The sequence below is a fragment of the Peromyscus maniculatus genome, chromosome 22 (assembly GCF_049852395.1).
Source record: "Peromyscus maniculatus bairdii isolate BWxNUB_F1_BW_parent chromosome 22, HU_Pman_BW_mat_3.1, whole genome shotgun sequence".
Classification (NCBI taxonomy): domain Eukaryota; kingdom Metazoa; phylum Chordata; class Mammalia; order Rodentia; family Cricetidae; genus Peromyscus; species Peromyscus maniculatus.
In genome coordinates, this window is record NC_134873.1 from 16,030,513 (window position 1) to 16,049,656 (window position 19,144).

The 19,144-nt window shown below is 41.6% G+C and overlaps 1 protein-coding gene across 5 annotated transcripts in view; it reads left to right on the forward strand.

Annotated features, from left to right (window-relative positions):
* Positions 1-19,144, forward strand: part of LOC121826268 (putative Polycomb group protein ASXL2) — a 142,338-nt gene that overhangs the window by 56,466 nt on the left and 66,728 nt on the right. For 4 of the 5 annotated variants that reach the window (XR_013046978.1, XM_076558758.1, XM_076558759.1 and 1 more), the window contains one exon: positions 16,346-16,428. Coding sequence is in view for 4 of the 5 variants with exons in the window: in XM_076558758.1 (XP_076414873.1) it covers positions 16,346-16,428 (83 nt within the window). In the remaining variant the exon portion in view is untranslated. Of the gene's footprint in view, positions 1-6,834; positions 7,875-16,345; positions 16,429-19,144 lie in introns of those variants that run through there. The other variant, XM_076558761.1, reaches the window with a different exon arrangement.

Here is a 19,144-nt window from a genome sequence, read left to right on the forward strand (position 1 = left end):
AACCATGCCTTCATGATCCATTCACTTCCTTGAATCCCCCCACCTGAACACTGACTCATTAGGAGCCAAGTCTTCAACACTTGAGCCTTTTGGGGATACACTTATGTCAGAATTATAATGGTATCTGTGTTGTCGTGTGCTAAAAATATTCCATGGCCTTTGAACACCTAAAATGGCCACTGTGATTACAAACTGCATTTAACATTTTATTTAATCTTAATTACTGCTAAAAATCAGTATGTGGGCCAGGCGGTGGTGGCACATGCCTTTAATCCCAGCACTCGAAAGGCAGAGGCAGAGGTAGGCGGATCTCCAGAGTTCAAGGCCAGCCTGGGCTACAGAGTGAGTTCCAGGACAGGCTCCAAAGCTACACAGAGAAACCCTGTCTCCAAAACAAAACAAAACCAAACAAACAAAAATATCGGTATATGGCTATTATTGGATAATACAGAATTAAAGTAATTTCCCATGTTTATTGACTATTATTACATTTTTTTTTTTTAAATAGGATTTCTCTGTGTAGCTTTGGAGCCTGTCCTGGAACTCTGTAGACCAGGCTGGCCTTGAATTCACAGAGCCTGCCTCTGCCTCCTAAATCCTGGGATTAAAGGCATGCACCACCACCACCACCACCACCACCACCACCACCACCACCACCACCCAGCTGACTATTTATTGTTATATTCAAACTGGGGATTGAATTTAGGGCCTTGTGTTTGCTAGCCAGGTGCTACATTCATGTGCACCCATAGTGTCATGCCTCTGACCCTCATTTTAAGTTTTGAGACAGTCTCACTAAGTTGTCCAGGCTGGACTTGAACTTATTGTGTAGCCCAGGCTGGTCCTGCATCAGTGTCCTGAGTAGCTGAGATTGTAGATGTTCTTCAACTTACAAAAATACAATATTTGTATGTTTTGCCAGTAAACTTTGCTATTCAGATTTTACCTTTAGTCTTTTTCTATGTTATTCCTGATCTTTAAAATTTTAGTTTTTATTTATATGTATGTGTTTGTCTCTCTGTGTGTATGCCATGTGGTGCAGGTACCTGCAGAGTCTAGAAGAGGGTGTTAGATATCCCAAAGCTGGAGCAGTGAGCTGCCTAGCCCAAACTTGGGTCCTGGAAGAACAAAATATTCTTTTTTGTTTGTTTGTTATTATTATTATTTTCTATCATCAGCTTGATACAGTACAAATTTTTATCCTAATAGTGAAATGTTTCACTGAGGCTTGCCCAGTGATTGAGTAAAAACTTCTTATAAGCCACAGTCATCCTAGGGTTCCCCCTGCTATGTAGCCTCCCTGGTTCTGTGGGTTGCAGTCTGATTGTCCTTTACTTTATATCTAGTATCCACTTATGAGTGAGTACATACCATGGTTGTCCTTCTGGGTCTGGGTTTCCTCACTCAGGATGATATTTCCTAGTTCCATCCATTTGCCTGCAAATTTCCTGCTGTCATTGTTTTTCTCTGCTGAGTAGTACTCCATTGTGTATATGTACCACATTTTCTTAATCCATTCTTCAATTACAGGGATCTAGGTTGTTTCCAGGTTCTGGCTATTGTGAATAGTGCTGCTATGAACATAGTTGAGCATGTATCTTTGTGGTATGATGGAGCATTCCTTGGGTATATGCCCAAGAGTGGTATGGCTGGGTATTGAGGTAGATCAATTCCCAATTTTCTGAGAAACCGCCATACTGATTTCCACAGTGGTTGTACAAGTTTGCACTCCCACCAACAGTGGAGGAGTGTTTCCTTTGCTCTGCATCCTCTCCAACATAGACTGTCATTAGTGTTTTTGGTCATAGCCATTCTGACAGGTATGAGGTGGTATCTCAGAGTCGTTTTGATTTGCATTTCTCTGATGACTAAGGTGTGGGGCGTTTACCCACCACCCCCACAGCTTCCCAGAGTTTTCTTGAGTGTGAGCAGCAGGAAATATTAGATAGAAGGATTTATAGCGGAGAATCTTGCGGAGATAAACAGATAGAAAATGAAGGATAGCCTCGAGAGGGCCTGGAACCTATTCCAACGGGCCCCCGACTGTCTCTGGTCCAGGGTTTTTATAGAGACGCCAAGGGGTGGAGCAAAAGACCTCCTCCCCCAGCACAGCCAAGTGCAGGCCATCTCAGACACCTGCACTCAGGCCCGTGGTCCTGATCATCCTCTATTCGGACCTGCTGGGTAAAGCCACGAGGAACCCCAGAACGGGCTCCCACACTAAGGATGTTGAGCATTTCTTTAAATGTCTTTCAGCCATTTGAGATTCTTCTTTTGAGAATTCTGTTTAGCTCTTTAGCCCATTTTTTAATTGGACTGTTCAGTATTTTGATGTCTAGTTTCTTGAGTTCTTTATATACTTTGGAGATCAGTGCTCTGTCAGATGTGGGGTTGGTGAGGGTCTTTTCCCATTCTGTAGGCTGTAGTTTTGTCTTATTGACTGTGTCTTTTGTCCTACAAAAGCGTCTCAGTTTCAAAACATCTCATTTATTAATTGTTGTTCCCAGTGTCTGTGCTACTGGTGTTATATTTAGGAAGTGGCCTCCTGTGCCAATGCGTTCAAGAGTACTTCCTACTTTCTCTTCTATCAAGTTCAGTGTAACTGGATGTATGTTGAGGTCTTTGATCCACTTGGACTTGAGTTTTGTGCATGGTGACAGATATGGATCTCTTTGTAATCTTTTACATATTGACAACCAGTCATGCCAGCACCATCTGTTGAAGATACTTTCTTTTTTCCATTGTATAGTTTTGGCTCCTTTGTCAAAAATCAGGTGTTCATATGTGCGTGGATTAATGTCAAGGTCTTCAATTCAATTCCATTGGTCCGTATAGAACAAAATATTCTTAACCACTGTGTTCTCTCTCCAGTTCCTATATCCTGGTCTGTCTGTCTTTTTAAAGACATCTACCTCCCTACCTCCCTAGTGTTGGGATTTCCTTCATGTCAATTTCTGAGTGTTTTTATATATAAAGGTAATTTGTTATATTACAGATCTATTTTCCTGTTTTTTGTTTTGAATGAATTTGTGGAGATTTTTCTTTTCTGTACAGATTTTTTGTGTGTGTTTGGTGTGTATTATAAAAAGAAAGTCAGATGATATCTGACCTTCATTTGGGGTTTGTGCGCAGAGGACAGCTTTTGTGAGTTGGTTTTCTCCTCCTGAGGGTTTTGGAAAAGATCAGACTGAGGTCAGGCTTATTTGGCAAAGGCATTTACCTACACTGACCCATCTTATTGGCCCCTGTCCTGGGCATGTACTCAAGTGTGCACCCTCATACATAAGTACTTCAAGATTTACTTTTATTTGTGTGTGTCTGTATGAGTGTGTATCATGTGTGTGCAGGTGCCCACAGAGGACCTCTTGGAACTGGAGTTAGAGGTGGTTGTGAGCCATCTGACCTAGGTGTTGGGAACTGAACTGTGGTTCCTCTGCATGAGCAGGAAGTGCTCTTAACTGCTGAGCCATCTCTCTATCTAGCCCTGCACATCTACACATATATATTTAATGTTAATGGAATTAAATTGATCAGTCTTTAACTTTTCTTCTTTCTAGGTTTTGGGAATCCTATGAAATATTTTTCAAACCATTAAGAGATTATAAATTGTGGGCTGGCGATGTAGCTCTGTCCGAAGATTGCTTGCCTAACAAGAATGAATTGGTTCTATCCCCAGCACTGCATGGTTTCATGGCATGAACTGAGTTGTTGGTATAATCTTGTATGGGCTTAAGAGGTGGAGATAGGAGAATCAAGGGGTCAGAGTTATTCTCTGCTTCATAATGAATTTGAGGCATCTGGGCTTGAGATCCTTGGGAGAGGGTTTTTGGCGAGGGGGAAGGAGTGAGAAATGGGGATATTAAGTGATTTTATTCATTTAGATTTTGAGATAGGATCTCATGTAGATTAGGCTGCCTCGAACTGGCTGTATGTTTGAGGATGACCTTGAACTCCTGATCCTCCTGAGTGCTGCTGGGATTTCAGGTGGGCACCACCACGACAGGTTTATGTGGTACCTGGACTCATGCAGTGCTAGGAATGAAATCCAGGGCTTCCTGTATGCCAGGCAGGCAATGTGCCAGACAAGCCACATCCTCAGGCCTCCATCTGGAGTCTAACTCACTGATGTTTGAATTATGCAGTAGCTGGTTTATTGATACTCAATTTCAAATAACACTGTTCCTGTGGGCGCTGTTAGTACTTTCTGCTCCCTTTCTTCCTTCTTCGCTTTTGATTTGGTTTTGAGATAGGGTCTTTTTTGTAATCCTGCTGGGCCTGGCATTTGCCATGCATCCCAGCTTGGTCTCCAAACCAACAGTCAGTGTGAGCCACCAGCTTGACTCCAGTGAAATACATGAGCATGCTATGAAGTTTTCCCTACTGTGTATTTTGTGTCTTTATGTAAAAAGCAATGGGTAAAATAGAGAAATAATTTTTATCCTAGAAGGTGTGGGTTAACACCGGAGAGGCTGAGGCCGATTTGCCAGGAGCTTGGAGTCCACATGGGTTAGATAGTAAGTTTTAGGCCGTACTGGACTGTGTTGTGAGACCTTGTCTCAAAAAAACAAGCAAGAGAAGCCCAGCAGCCATGCTATGGTCTCTGTGTGAAAGAGGACAGGTGGCAAGCGGCCTTACGAGTTGAGCGAGTGTCAGCTGAGGTCCAGCAAAGACGACAGGGAAGGACCTTGGAGTGAGGACCGCACAGCTCAGCCGAGTTCATACTCTGCAGTGACACTTGGTTTTCACAGCGTGGTCTGATTCTAAGAGGGCCACTTCATCTGCTTGGAACCATAACACATAGAAATTGTGAGATAAATGTATATTCCTTTAACAAAAATTTGATAATACAATGTATAGTCATGAATAAGAATAAATATGTTGAGCCGGGCGTTGGTGGCGCACGCCTTTAATCCCAGCACTCGGGAGGCAGAGCCAGGCGGATCTCTGTGAGTTCGAGGCCAGCCTGGGCTACCAAGTGAGCTCCAGGAAAGGCACAAAGCTACACAGAGAAACCCTGTCTCGAAAAACCAAAAAAAAAAAAAAGAATAAATATGTTGTTGAAGCTGTGTAGTGGTAAGTTAATAAAATTTGAGTGTTCAAGGCCTCAGTGTTTAAAAATGGTGAGTAAAGACTGGAGCAATTTGGCCCAATGGCTAAGAACATGGAATGCTCCCCCTGCCCTCCAGACAGGGTTTCTCTGCGTAGCTTTGGAGCCTGTTCTGGAACTTGCTTTGTAGACCTGGCTGGCCTTGAACTCACAGAGATCCGCCTGCCTCTGCCTCCTGAGTACACCTCCGGGCAAGAACATGGAATGCTCTTGCGGAGGACCCATATTTGATCCCCAGTACCCATGGCTAGCATTTACAACCACCTGTAACTTGCGCTTCAGGGGGATCCAACTCCCTGAGTCCACAGACACCTGCATTCACGTGTATAGACACAACACATGTCCCCATACAAAAGTGAAAATCTTAAAGATGATGGATAGAAAATTTACAGATCATTGTAAAATGAGGCACAAGGTGAGGAGAAGGAAGACTGAAAAATGTCCGATATATTGCTAATTCAACTTTGAGTATTGTGAAGTACTGGAAGAGAAAGGCTGCAAGGGTGGAAGGTTGAAAAAAATCGACGTGACGTGTTTTTCTTCTGGGAATAGTAGCTTTTTATGCAGGAGCTAGCATGTCTGTCTGAGGTGGTTGGGCCGTGTGTGGGGTTTGTTAGAGAGGTTGGAAAGTCAAGTGTGCCTGGCTGGGTGTTTCCTCCCTTGGCCTTCCTTCACACGGTTGTCATTTTACGTTTCTTCTCCCCACATGTATTACACATGGAGTTCTCCAGCTGGACCTTGTTCTCAAATTCTGTTGGTCTCCTGAAGTGTAAGGAGCTTTAGTGTGCTTCTTTCACACAAAAGTTATACCATTTCTTTATTATTATTCGTTTTTGCTCATTTGGTGAGGTAGAGTCTTGCACTATAGCCTTAACTGGCCTGGAACTTGCTATGTAGGCCAGGCTGGCCCTGAGTGCTGGGATCTTAGTTCTTAGTCCTCATGCCTGGCTTACTTATCTTTAATGGTTTTTATTAGTCCACATTAAGTTATACATAATAATGAATTCCATTACAACATTTTCATCCATGTCCATGAATTTTTATCATTTTATCCACCATTATCCTGCCTTGTCTCCTCCTCCTGCTGATGCCCTTCCTCTTCCCTCCTTTCCCTTGTACTTTCTTTGCTGATAACAGTTTGGTGGCCCAGTGAGTTTTCATTTGGGTTGCTTACAGGTGCATGGAGGAGGGGTTATTGACGGGATTGTGGGCACTTCCCAGTGTAGCCACTGAAGAAAATGCCCCTTCCTCCTCCTCTGGCAGCCATTAACAGCCAAGATTTCCAGGAAGGGGGTGGCTCATGGGGCCACTCTCCACTTCTTTGGCTCTTTGAGATAGGGTCTCTCACTGTGAGAGCTAGTCCAGGCTGACCTCAAATTCCTGTTGATCTTTCTGCCTCCACCTCCTAGCCTTGCCTCATGGCCTCCGCTATTATCGTAGGTGTGAGCCACCACACCTTCTTTCTAAGTTGTCTCATTTTGTGTTTGTCGTCACCCCACATTGCTCTAGAGAAGAGAGTATACCTACCTTTTAGAATCATTGTTTTACTTATCACCATATAGTTCCCTTACTAACCTGTATATATTGCCATTGTCTTATGATACTACAAATTAGAAAGCCCATGAAAGATTATAATTTTGCATATAACTATGGAATGAATTTTTATATATATACACACACACACACACACACACACACACACACACACACACACACACACACACACATATATATATAAACACAAAAAAGACTATATAGTTTTTCCATGCAGAGTTTCTCTGTGTAATAGCCTTGGCTGTCCTGGAATTCTCTTGGTGGTCCAGGCTGGCTTCGAACTCACAGAGATCCCCTATCTGCCTTCTAAGTGCTGGGATTAAAGGTGTGAGCCACCATACCTGGCATGGAAAATAATTTTGAAAGTTCAGGAGAAAGCCTATTATACTTACCATATATTTGCTCTTTATTATTTTTTTTAATTTATTATTTTATGTGTATGGATGTTTTGCCTGTATGTATATTTGTATACTGTGTGCATGTCTGGTGCCCTTGGAGGTCAGAAGAGGGCATTGAATTCCCTGGAACTGAGGTTAAAAATGGTTGTGAGCTGCTATGTGGGTGCTAGGAATTGAACCAGAGTCTTCTGGAAGAGCAGCCAGTGAGTGCTCTTAACCTCTGAACCATCTCTTCAGCTCCCAACTCTTCATATTGTTTTTATATTATATTTTTTTTGAGATAGAGTCTCATGTAGCCCACACTGGCCTGGAATTCCCTATGGAGTCAAGAATGACCTTGAACTTCTGATCCTTCCACTTCTGCTGGAGTACGTCACTGAGTCCGACTTGTTCTTTCATTATTTATTGTTCAGATTCTGATAGTATTTCTCTTCTGCCTTGAAAACTTTTAGCTGTCTTTTAGAACATGGTCTCCTAGCAACAGACTCCTAGTTTCTTTTTTGTGGGAGAGATCCCTGATACCACCTCCAGGTTTAGTAATTCTGTAAGACAACACACGGGGCTGGGCTTTTAGTCAGACTAATCACTGTCATTTATTATGGCGTAGAATTCAGTCACAACTGGGTGCAGTAGAAGCAGGACATGGTGCATGGGCCTGTGACCTCAAAACTTGGGGGATATGGAGGCAGGATTTGGATTGAGACTTTGTTTCAAGGAGAAAACAACAACAAGGCTGGGAAGATGATTCACTTGGTCAAGTGTACACAAGCAGGAGGACCTGAGTTTGGATCCTCAGCACCCACGTAAAAAGCCAGGTATGGTATGTATGCTTGTAATCCTAGGACTGGGGAAGGAAGACAGGCAGACCCCTGGAATCCACTGGCCAGCAATGAGCCCCAGGCCTAAGTGAGAGAATGTCTCAAAAAGGAAGTCCAGTGGAGGGCTGCTAAGGGTAATGTACTTGAGGTTGACCTTTGGCATCCACCCACAGGTACACATGTGTGAATGTGTATTTACATACAAAACATTCAAATTGAAGTGGGTAGATAGATGGAAATATGCTTGAGGTGAAATTTGGAGGAAGGTTTCAAGTGGTTTCTGAGTAGGATCACAACTTAGTGCCTCCAGGAGTGAATTATGACAAGGAATAAAAGTAAAACGTCTGTCACGAAACAGTGCCAGGGAGTTTTTTTTTTTTTTTTTTTTTTTTTATTGAGAACAGGTCAGCATATATCACAATTCTGAATTTCTAGAAGGAAAGCAGATGTTCACATAAATCACATGGTTTGTACAGGAAAATTTCTCTCCAAGTCCAAGTTCTCATATACCAGTCAATGGCCAGTTGTTGGAGGCAGGACAAAATAAGGACAGTAGTTACAGGCTTGCTCTGTTCTTTTCCTTTTCTGCACATATTCTCTGTAAGAGTGACTTTAGCTGCGTGGTGGTGGCTCACACCTTTAATCCCAGCACTTGGGAGGCAGAGGCAGGAGAATCTCTGATTTCAAGGCCAGCCTGGGCTACAGAGTGCCAGGACAGGCTCCAAAAGCTACACAGAGAAACTCTGTCTTGAAAAAAACAAACAACAACAAAATAAAACTTTGTTTTTAAATTTTTTTTTTGGCTTTTTAAGATTGTTTCGCTGTGTAGTTCTGGCTGTCCTGGAGCTCTTTCTGTAGACCAGGCTGGCTTTGAACTCCAGAGATGCACCTGCCTCTGCCTCCTGAGTGCTGGGATTAATTGTGTATACCACCACTGCCTGGCCAAGAACAACTTAGTCTTGTAAAATTGTTAAGTGTGTGTGTGCCTGTGCTTGCAGAGGTCCGAGTTAAATTGTATTCCCCTGGAGCTAGAGTCATAGATAGGTATTTGTGAGCTGCCTGATGTGGGTGCTGGAAAATGAACCTCCTCCAGAAGAACATTTTGTGCTTCTAACCACTGAGGCATTTATCCAGCTCCTGAGAATAACTTTATTTTACTTTCATTCCAGAAGGGTGTTTTGTTTTGGATAGGGTCTAACCCACCTGGTTCTTCTTGCCTTAGCCTCTGGAGTTCTGCTATTCCAACAGGGGCCACCGTTCCTAGTTGAGTGTTCTTGCTGAGTATAGATTTTAAGGTTGGTAGTCCATTTCTATGGGTACTGAAAGGTCGACCTTTGTTTCCAGTGAGACACATACAGCTGTGTAGTTTTCAAATCATTTTTCTAAATATGTTACATAGTTTTTAATGGTGAATAAGGTTTTTTGTAAAACATAATTTAGTATTTTTTAATATGTTTGTGTAAGTGTGTTAGAACTTGAGTTACAGACAGTGGTGAGCTGCCATGTGGGTGCTGGGAATTGAACCCAGGTCCTCTGGAAGAGCAGTCAGTGCTCTTAACTGCTGAGCCATCTCTCCAGCCCCTGGAAAAGGTTTTTATGAACATGTTTGCACAGTTCTTTGTCTCAGTATATGCTTTTAGTTATTTTTTATTAGGAATAAATTGCTAGGCCATAGTTTTAGCTTTTTATTGTTGCTATTTTTTTTTTTTTTTTTTTGAAATTAGAACAGGCTGTCTTTAAATTCACTATATAACCTAGGGTGACCTGGGTTCAATCCCAGCACCTACATGGCAGCTCACAATCGTATGAAACTCCAGTTCCAGGGGATCCAACACCCTCACAGACATACACACAGGCAAAACACCAATCAATACACATAACATTTGGACTCTTGATCTTCTCTAGCCTCTTGTGCTGAGATTGTATATGTACATTACCACACCCAGGGTTTTGAGTTTTGGAGTTCTGTTCCAAGGCTAATATTACTTTTTTTTTTTTTTTTTGCTTAAAAGATAAGAGCACTTTGATGTTCAATTATGATTAAATATTACCATGCATAATGAGAGAACTTTACACTATAAGCAAATGTATTTCCATCTGAATTTTTCTTATAAAATTCTAATTGTTTTTGTGTTTCTAATTGTGTTTGATTTATTAACATTTCTTCCTTTTATTAGTTTCCCTCTAAATATTAAGGGGGTGTGTTTTGCTTGCTTTTGACACAGTCTTGCCATATAGCACAGGTTGTCCTGGAATTCAAGACCCTTCTGCCTCAGCATGCAATTCTGAGCTCTTTCTTCTATTGCTTTCTTTGAATAAGTATTTTCTCATTGATTTTTCTCAGACAACTTTGTGTGTGATAATGTTTTCCTGTTTACTCCCGGCTTTTCTTCAGATTATGTTAATGAATGCATGCATGTTACTTCACATAGTACCAGCCTTATCACTTTTATGTCATGTATGACTCAATAAAGGTAGAATCCATGAAAGGGAATATTACATAAAGCAGACAGCTCTAGGTTAAAATAAAAACTTGTACAGAATAGGAAATACGGAGGGGACAAACAAGGAGAAAACCTTTAATCATCCCGCTCAGTGCCAGTGTTGTTGATAGTATAACTTACCTTCTTGAATTTAATTGTCTCCTCCTCCTCCTCCTCCTCCTCCTCCTCCTCCTCCTCCTCCTCCTCGAGTAACCTTGTCTGTTTGTGGCGTCATTACTATGTAGCAGTCACTGACCTTGAAGAAATAATACTGGCTACTTGGAAGGAATAAGTGCTTCTTAACTTTGGGTGAAATCCAGCACAATTCACTAGACATAGGAAGAGTACGGCTTGAGTAGAGAGGACTGATATTAGAATGTCGGCATAATGGAGTTTAGAAACTTGTTAGAGTTCCTTCCCCTTGGTTCTTTGTGCAAGAGTCCCCTCACTATTTAGTTCTGTTTCCTCCCTCCCTCCCTCCCTCCCTCCCTCCCTCCCTCCCTCCCTCCCTCCCTCCCTCCCTCCCTCCCTTCCTTCTTCTTTCTTTTCTTTTTTTGAGACAGGGTTTCTCAGTATAACCCTGGCTGTCCTGGAGTTCACTCTGTAGAGCAGACTGGCCTAGAACTCACAGAGATCGCCCTACCTTTGACTCTGGAGTGCTGGGGTGAAAGGCGTGCACCACCATCTCCTAGCTAGTTGTGTTTGCAGTTTGAAGTGCCTGTGTTCCTTTCTCTCTCCTTCTGTTCCTCCTTCAGCGGGATGACTTTCCTGTGTAAAGTTCAGTTTCTAAGCTGTCACAGTGTTCGTATATAGTGAGTTTGGTAGGTGGGAAAGTAGCATCTTGACTTCATTTGGTTCCTCGGTTTCAAATATCAGGTAGTAGAAGTTTGGAGGATGAAGCAAATGTCAAAACTGTACCCGCTTCTCATGAGGGAATCAAAATTTGGAATGGCTAGGCTCTCCTTTTGTCTTGGTGTGGAAATTCATTTCTGTCATTGGCAAAAGTAGTTGGTTGACTCCCATTCCCTGTTTGATTTGATGTTCTAGGAAGAATTCAGTGTTAGTTGTTGACCTGGATGCCAGTTCACTGCTAAGTCTGCTGAATCTGATGCCTTTTCCTGATTAAATGGAGTCTGAGTTCTCACAGCTAGTTAAAGCAATTTTGTTGTTGAAAAACAGAATGTTTCTATTAACCTTGCAGATTAGACATTGTTGACCACTATAACTGCAGAAGCATTTTGGCCCTTTTTTAAAAATGTTTTTTTTTTTTTCCGAGGCAGGGTTTCTCTGTGTAGCTTTGCGCCTTTCCTGGAACTCACTTGGTAGCCCAGGCTGGCCTCGAACTCACAGAGATCCGCCTGCCTCTGCCTCCCGAGTGCTGGGATTAAAGGCGTGCTCCACCACCGCCCGGCCTAAAAATGTTATTTTTATGTGTTTGAGTGTTTTTCCTGCACACTTGGTGCTGTTAAGGCCAGAAGAGGGTGTGGGATTCTTTGAAACTGAAGTTACAGAGGTTGTGAACCTTCATATTGGTTCTAGGAATTGAACCTGGATCATTTGGAAGATAATCCATTGTTCTTTACTGCTGAAATTTCTCCAGCCTGGCTCCCCCCCACCCTTTTTTTTTTAATTTTTAAAATTTTTTTTGGTCAAGATAAGGATTTTTCTCTGTGTAGCCCTGGCTGTCCTGGAGCAAACTCTGTAGACCAGGTTATCTTCGAACACAGAGGTCCACACGACACTACCTCCAAGTGCTGGAATTAAAATCCTGTGCTACCACGCCTGACTCAGATTTGACTTTTCTTTTTTTTTTAATTTATTTCAGATTTGACTTTTTTTTTTCCTCCTGTCCCATTAGCCACCTAGTTGGTTTGATAGTCATCTTGTGTATCTTGTGTAGCACAGACTTCCGAAACCTTAATCTGCTTGTGTTCTGGTTGATCTCTGTGACTACAAAGTATTAGTTATCCTGTTTAAGGCTTTTTGGTCAGTAAATAACTCTTCACTTGATCTTAGCCAAAAGGCCGAGAAGTGATAGTGAATAATTCTTATGCCAGACATTAAGAGATTATTATGTTATTAACATTTTAAATGTAAAATTAAATGATCCACGTTACACAAAATTCAGACTCTTCATTCATCTTTTCACTTCTTGAATGAACTTACTAGAGACTGATAATTTAAATCCTGCTTTTTGTTTTGTTTTGCTTTGCTTTGTTTTGTTTGAGACAGGGTCTTACTATATAGCCCTGGCCCACTTGGAATTTGCTATGTAGACTAGGCTGGCATGGAACTCAAAGGGATCCGGTGCCTGCCTCTGCATCTCTGGCTCCTGGGTGCTGAAAAAATAAAGTCCTGCACCACTATTTCTGGCTGAGGAATAGTCTTAGTAAGTCCTTTAGGAACCTTGTCCATTGCCCTTGAGTTCTTTGTCTCTTTTTTAAAAAATTATTTATTTATATTTTATGTGCATTGTTTTGCCTGCTTGTATGTCTGTGTGAGGGTGTTGGGTCCTCTGGAACTAGGATACAAACAGTTGTTTGTGGCCGTGTGGCGTCTGGGAATTGATCCCGAGTCCTCTGGAAGAGCAGTAAGTCGGTGCTCTTAACAGCTGAGCCATCTCTCCAACTGTGCCCTTGAGTTCTTTATACTATTAATTTTTTAAAGATTTATTTATTTATGTATCTTATGTATATGAGTGCTCCATTTGCATGATGGAGAGGGCATCAGACAGAAGAGGGCATCAGCTCCGGATACAGATGGTTGAGAGCCACCATGTGGGTGCTGGGAGTTGAACTCAGGACCTCTGGAAGAGCAGACAGTGCCCTTAACCACTGAGCCATCTCTCCAGCCCTATACTGTTGATTTCTAATTTTTTTTTCATGTTTGATCATATTGTCATAAGAGTAGTTTGTTTAAATTGTGTTTTGTAGTTTGAACAGTTCCAGTAGAATTTTTTGTTTGTTTTTTGTTTTGTGAGACAGACACTGCCCTCCTGTGGTCAGAATAAGGTAGCTGTTTTGGAAAACTGCTAGCCTACATCTTGAGCTTGTGGTAAAAGAATATAATATGGTATGCCTTCCTTGGATCCTTCCCACCTTAAAGAGTTTTCCTCACTTTTCCTTAGTAAATCTACACTTGCTGTACTTTTAAAAAAATTGTAACAGTTTTGTATTTTTGCTCAGAAGTGTTTTGATTCTCAGGTTTTTCTAGTGTATGTATATATTTTTCTCATTCTTTATATTTTCTTAGGGAGATTCAGATAATTAAATATAAGCCAGGCTGTGGTGGTGCACTTCTTTAATCCTGGCATCAGAAGGCTGAATTTAAGGCAAGTCTGGTCTACAAAGCGAGTTCCAGGACTGTTACATGTAGAAATTCTGTCTCGAACTTCCTTTCCAAAAAAAAAAAAAAGATAATTAAATATAAACAAAAATGGTTATCGAAAGGAGAAACTGTCCTTTTTTTATTATTAGTATTTATGTGTGAGGTCATGTGCACACAGCTCAGAAAGCAACTTGAAACGCAAGAGGCACTTCTTTCTCTTCCTCTCTCATGTGGCTCTGGGGGATTGAACTCAGGGTAAATGCTCTCACTTGCTGATCCATCTCACCGTCCCAGGTCCTGTTTCTGTTTTGTTTTGTTGCCCAGCTGTCGTGGAACTCATTATGTAGCCTAGACTGACAACAGTTTGTTGCAGTATTCCTGTCTCTCCTAAGTGCTGTAATTACAGGCACGATCCGTTTGGAGGGGGAGACACCCTCTCCATGTGTAGTCTAGGCTGGCTTCTAACTGGTACTGCTGTCTCTCCCTTGACAGCACTGGAATTAGAGTCACATACCATTCTGTCCAGCTTAACCAAAGGACTGTTGCGTGTAAACACAAGTGTTTCACTCATGATAGTTTACTCTTGGTTTTTCTTGCAGTATAGTGCAGTTTCTGAACAGAGGAGTGAGTTTTGGAATTTATGATTATTTTCTGTTTGTTTTTTTAATTAGTAGAAATTAATATACCATTAGTTATTTATAGTGAAAACTAAAGAAAAAAACAGAAGGCTAATAGCTCAAGGAAAGCATGCTCTTTTGTTTACTTCACCTGAGTAATGAGGGTGACATTTTTGATAAAGCTAACATCAGAAATAGGATGTGGCAAAGATTATTGACGAGCAGGGCACTGACTCCTGCTTCAGCGTGCTGAGTGCCGGGGCTAACGGCCTGCACCACTGTTTCCTGAAGCATAGTTGTGCGTGTCTGATCTTAACAGTTGCCATTTGGGGTCTGTTGTGTGTAGTTTGTCTTTTGTGAGTTCCGCTGAGTGATTGTAGATTATGTATCTGACATTCTGATGCTGTTAGGATCCCACAGCCCTGAGCGGCTGGCATGTGTCTCATTGGGTACAGTGCTGAATAACATATAAGAGGCCCTGGAGTCCATCTCTAGCAAAAACCAGGTGGATGTGGAGTGTCTGAGCATGGGGAAGGGCAGATAGGGGGATCAAAAAGAAGTTCAAGAGCATTCTTGGCTCTATGTGGGGAGTTATGGGCAGCCTGGGCTAGAGAATCTGTCCTCAAATCAAACTAAAACAACATCAAATGCTTGTTTAAATCCTATGAGAATTTTTTTTATGTTTTTTTCTGTGTGTGTGTGTGTGTGTGTGTGTGTGTGTGTGTGTGTGTGTGTGTGTGTGTTCTCGAGACAGGGTTTCTCTGCGAAACAGTCCTGGCTATCCTAGAACTCACTCTGTAGACCAGGCTGGCCTTGAACTCACACAGATCAGAGATCCACCTGCCTCTGCCTCCCAAGTGCTGGGATTAAAGATGTGTACCACCACAGCCCGGCCAGAAATTATTTTTTTGTTTGTTTTTGAGAAAAAAGTTGTATCCTGGCTGTCTTTGAACTCACAGAACTGCCTACCACTACCTCCAGTTCTGGGATTAAAGGAATGTCCTACCATGCCTGACATTGGCTTTAACTCCCAAGTTTCTACCAATCTCCTGTGTATTAAATTTCAAAACATCATAATTTTTAGAACTTTGGCAGCTATTCACATCTATTTTGTATTTATGTTTGCTAGTGGTTAGTTTCCAAGTGTGGTATTGGTTTATAGCTGCTGCCATGTTGCCTGGGCAGGTATAGAGAGGGAAAGGACCATGACATACCCAAAGCCTAAAAACAAATTAGGAGAATTCTCTACCTCTGACATTAGGAAGGGCTCCCTTTACTGTGCTTCAGATCAAAAATGACAGATTGTCTTGGAACATTTTCTGTCTGTATCAGTGTGCTCTTGGGTTTCAGGTTGCTGTTGAGTCCAGGACAGGAGGTTGTAGAGAAATCAAAACCAGGAAATTCACTCCTGACTATACTGTGTTTTTTCTAATTGTGGTTTAGCTTTATCTGCTCCCATTTTCAGAGTCTTCAAATAGTGATTCCATTCATTCTGTCCCGATTTTTAGTTAAATTTAATGGGAAAGACAGAACAAACTAAGCTTACTGTTCGTGTTGTATCCAAAACATAGTTGTTGTTGTTGTATTTTTAATTTTTATTTAAAGGAAGCATGGATTTAGCTGGGCATGGTGATGTATGCCTTTAATCCCAGCACTCTTGGAAAGCAGAGGCAGAAATCCACCTGCCTCTGCCTCCTGAGTTCTGGGATTAAAGGTCTGTGCCACTACACCCTACTAAAGTAGATAATCTAAAGATGTGTGCAGTGGTAGACCACAGGTAGGGATGTGGTATGGGAATGGAGACTAAGAGTAATCAATTCCATATTCATTAATAGGATTAATTAAAGTGTTAATTTTAACCTTTTTGATCCATTTCTGCTTCATAATTTGACTTACTGTTTGTGATTAACAGAAAATATCTGGGTGAAGTCTCTAGATATGTATGTTATAGATCTAATTATTGACATAGTTATAATAATAATAGACAATTATAAGAATGAGAACTTAAAATAAGAATTCATTGTTATTCCTTGCTTCTCAGGTCTTAGAAAAATACCCCAATACACCTATGAGTCATAAAGAAATTCTTCAAGTTATCCAGAGAGAAGGACTAAAGGAAATCAGGTGAGTTATTAAAAGTATTACTAGTAATAATTATGTTTAGAGTATCTAATAAAATTTAGTATGTTTTGGTATTCTTTGTCTTAAACCTTCATTGGTTAGTATAATGTACTTTATGAACTTCTAGTTCATTTTTCTCTCAGTCCTTGGATTTTTTTTAAGTCATAGCATTTATAAAATCAAAAGTAAGTAAAGTAAATTCTTCATGAAAAAGTAAGTAGCTGATTTTCAAAGCCTATGCACCTTGATTCTTAGGAAGGCCTGGAGTCATCTTTAAGCTGTCATCTATCACTTTGTGCTTGGTAATTGGACAAAAATTATTACACAGCAGCTTCAAAAGTAGGCAGTGTAAGAAGAAATAAGATTTCTTAAAAAGAATGAAATGGAAAAGGTCTTTGTGTGTCAAGAGAAAGTCTTTGCTGGGCATCATCACACATGCCTGTAGTCCAAGATGCTTGAGAGAAGCTAAGGCTGGAAGATCACTCGAGCCTATGAGTTCTAGACCAGCTTGGACAGCATAGCAAGAGCCTCTCCCCCAAATAAATAGATAAACAAACAAATACACAAATAGGGCTGCCAAAATGTCTCAAGGAGGTAAAGCTCTTGCCAGTTCGGTGACCTGAGTTCAGTCTCCAGAGCTCACTGTGGAAGAAAGGAGGTGATTTCTGGAGGTTGTCTTTTGGTCTCCACATGCATTCTGTTTCACACATGCACAGACACACACACGCGCACACACACACACACACACACACACACACACACCCAGACACACACATTTAAAAATGAATTTTTAATCTTCAAATGTAGTAGATATGTAAATAGGGTCAAAGATAATCGTCGATTTCTAAGAGTCTTGTTATGTTAGCTTATAATAGTCTTATTTGCATAATTAAGACTGTCATTAAGAAATGTTAAAATTATGCCAAATTCATTGTGTATATTGAGACAAATTTGGCCATCTACATTGGAGATATTTCATTAAGATAAGAAATTTGAATAAAAAAAATGTTAGGTAGGCTGGGGCGCATTTCTCAGTTTTCAGGAAATAGAGACAAGTGCCAGGCCAGCTTCAGCTACTTATTGAATACCAAGATGGTAGGGCTACCCAGCAAACTCTGTGTATTAGTTACTTTGTTGCTGTGATAAAGCATTATGACCAAGGCAACTTATAAAAGAAAGCTTTCAGTTGGGTTTACAGTCAGAGAGGGTGCTAGAACAGTAATTGAGAGCTTACCTCTTGGATTCACAAGCATGAGACAGAGTGAGCTAGACTGGGAATTAGATGGGTTTTGAGACCTCAAAGTACACGCCCAGTGATACTCCTCCAAGAAGGCCACACCTCCTAATCCTTCCTAAAACACTTCCAACAGTTGGGGACCAAGCATTTAAATATATGAATCTATGGGGACCATTTTCTTTAAACTACCACACCCTGTTTCACAACATTAAACCAAAATAAGGATACAAAGTTTGTGCTTTTTTTGTTTGTTTGTTTGTTTGTTTTGTTTTGTTTTTTGAGACAGGGTTTCTTTATGTAGTCTTTCCTGGCTGTCCTAGATCTCACTCTGTAGACCAGGCTTGCCTTGAAAGCAGAGATCCATCTGCCTCTGCCTCTGCCTCCTGAGAGTACTGGGATTAAAGGTCTGTGCCACCATGGCCTGGCTAATGGTGGTTCTTAATTGTGGGCAGGGGATCACTCTGGTGTGCGAGGAGCTATTTTTGAAGATAATACTGGATGAGAAGAGGAACACACTGTATCATTTAATAGGCAGGTAATAGGAACACCACATACCTTACATGGACAGTTCCTCACATTGAAGAGTTGCCAGTGATGCGTCTTTGAGAAACACTGAATTGTGCTAAAAAATTTAAAAATAGACTGCAATTTCTTTTTATAAGTAGCTATTGTATGATCTAATTTTTTTTTTTTGAAAATTTGATTCTTTTGGAGTTTCACATCATGCACCCCAGTTCCACTTACCTCCCACCCTCCCAAATCCTCCCCTCAGCTCTGCAGTGTTCCCCCCCACCCAAGAAAATTTTAAAAATCAAAACAAAGCAAGCGAGCAAACAAGAACAAGACAAACAAAAACCTCTTCACTTCTCTTTCTTTCCCACCTCTTCAGCACCTCTTCATTCATCTGGGTGGCATCGAGGGCCTCTGTGTTATACAGTACACCCTTTTGTCCTGCCTGCTTTACTAGCAAATGTTGATTGCAGTGAATCTGGGGTCTGGTTCAAGGCCTCTGGTTTCTGGTACATCATCATCACTCACCAGAACTCCTCTGGGATATCCAGTGGCTGCCCTGAGTCATTGAGCCCCTGTGGGTATTGTCCCACAGGATCAGTCCCTTCACAAGCTCCAGCAGGTCCTGGATGGGGTAGATGTTAGGGTGGGCCAACCCAAGGCCCTGCTGTGAGCGGATGGTAACTGAGCTAGTCAGTCCAGGCCATTGGGGCCATCCACCTCAGGTGAGAGGGTGGAATCAGCTCCCCTACGCCCATGCCCTCAGGGTTGTTTCACTCTCACTTGTGGTGAGCGGTGGGGCCATCTCTCCCATGAGGGTTGAGGCCAGCTTTCTTGCTGCAATGTCCATCGAGAGGCAAGGCCAGCTTTCTCTGAGCTAGCAAAGGGTGGAGCTGGCTCAGCATGGCCCTCTGATTTCATCTTGCAGGGTTACTTTGGACCCCTGAGGTGATGTGGGTCACAGACATCAAC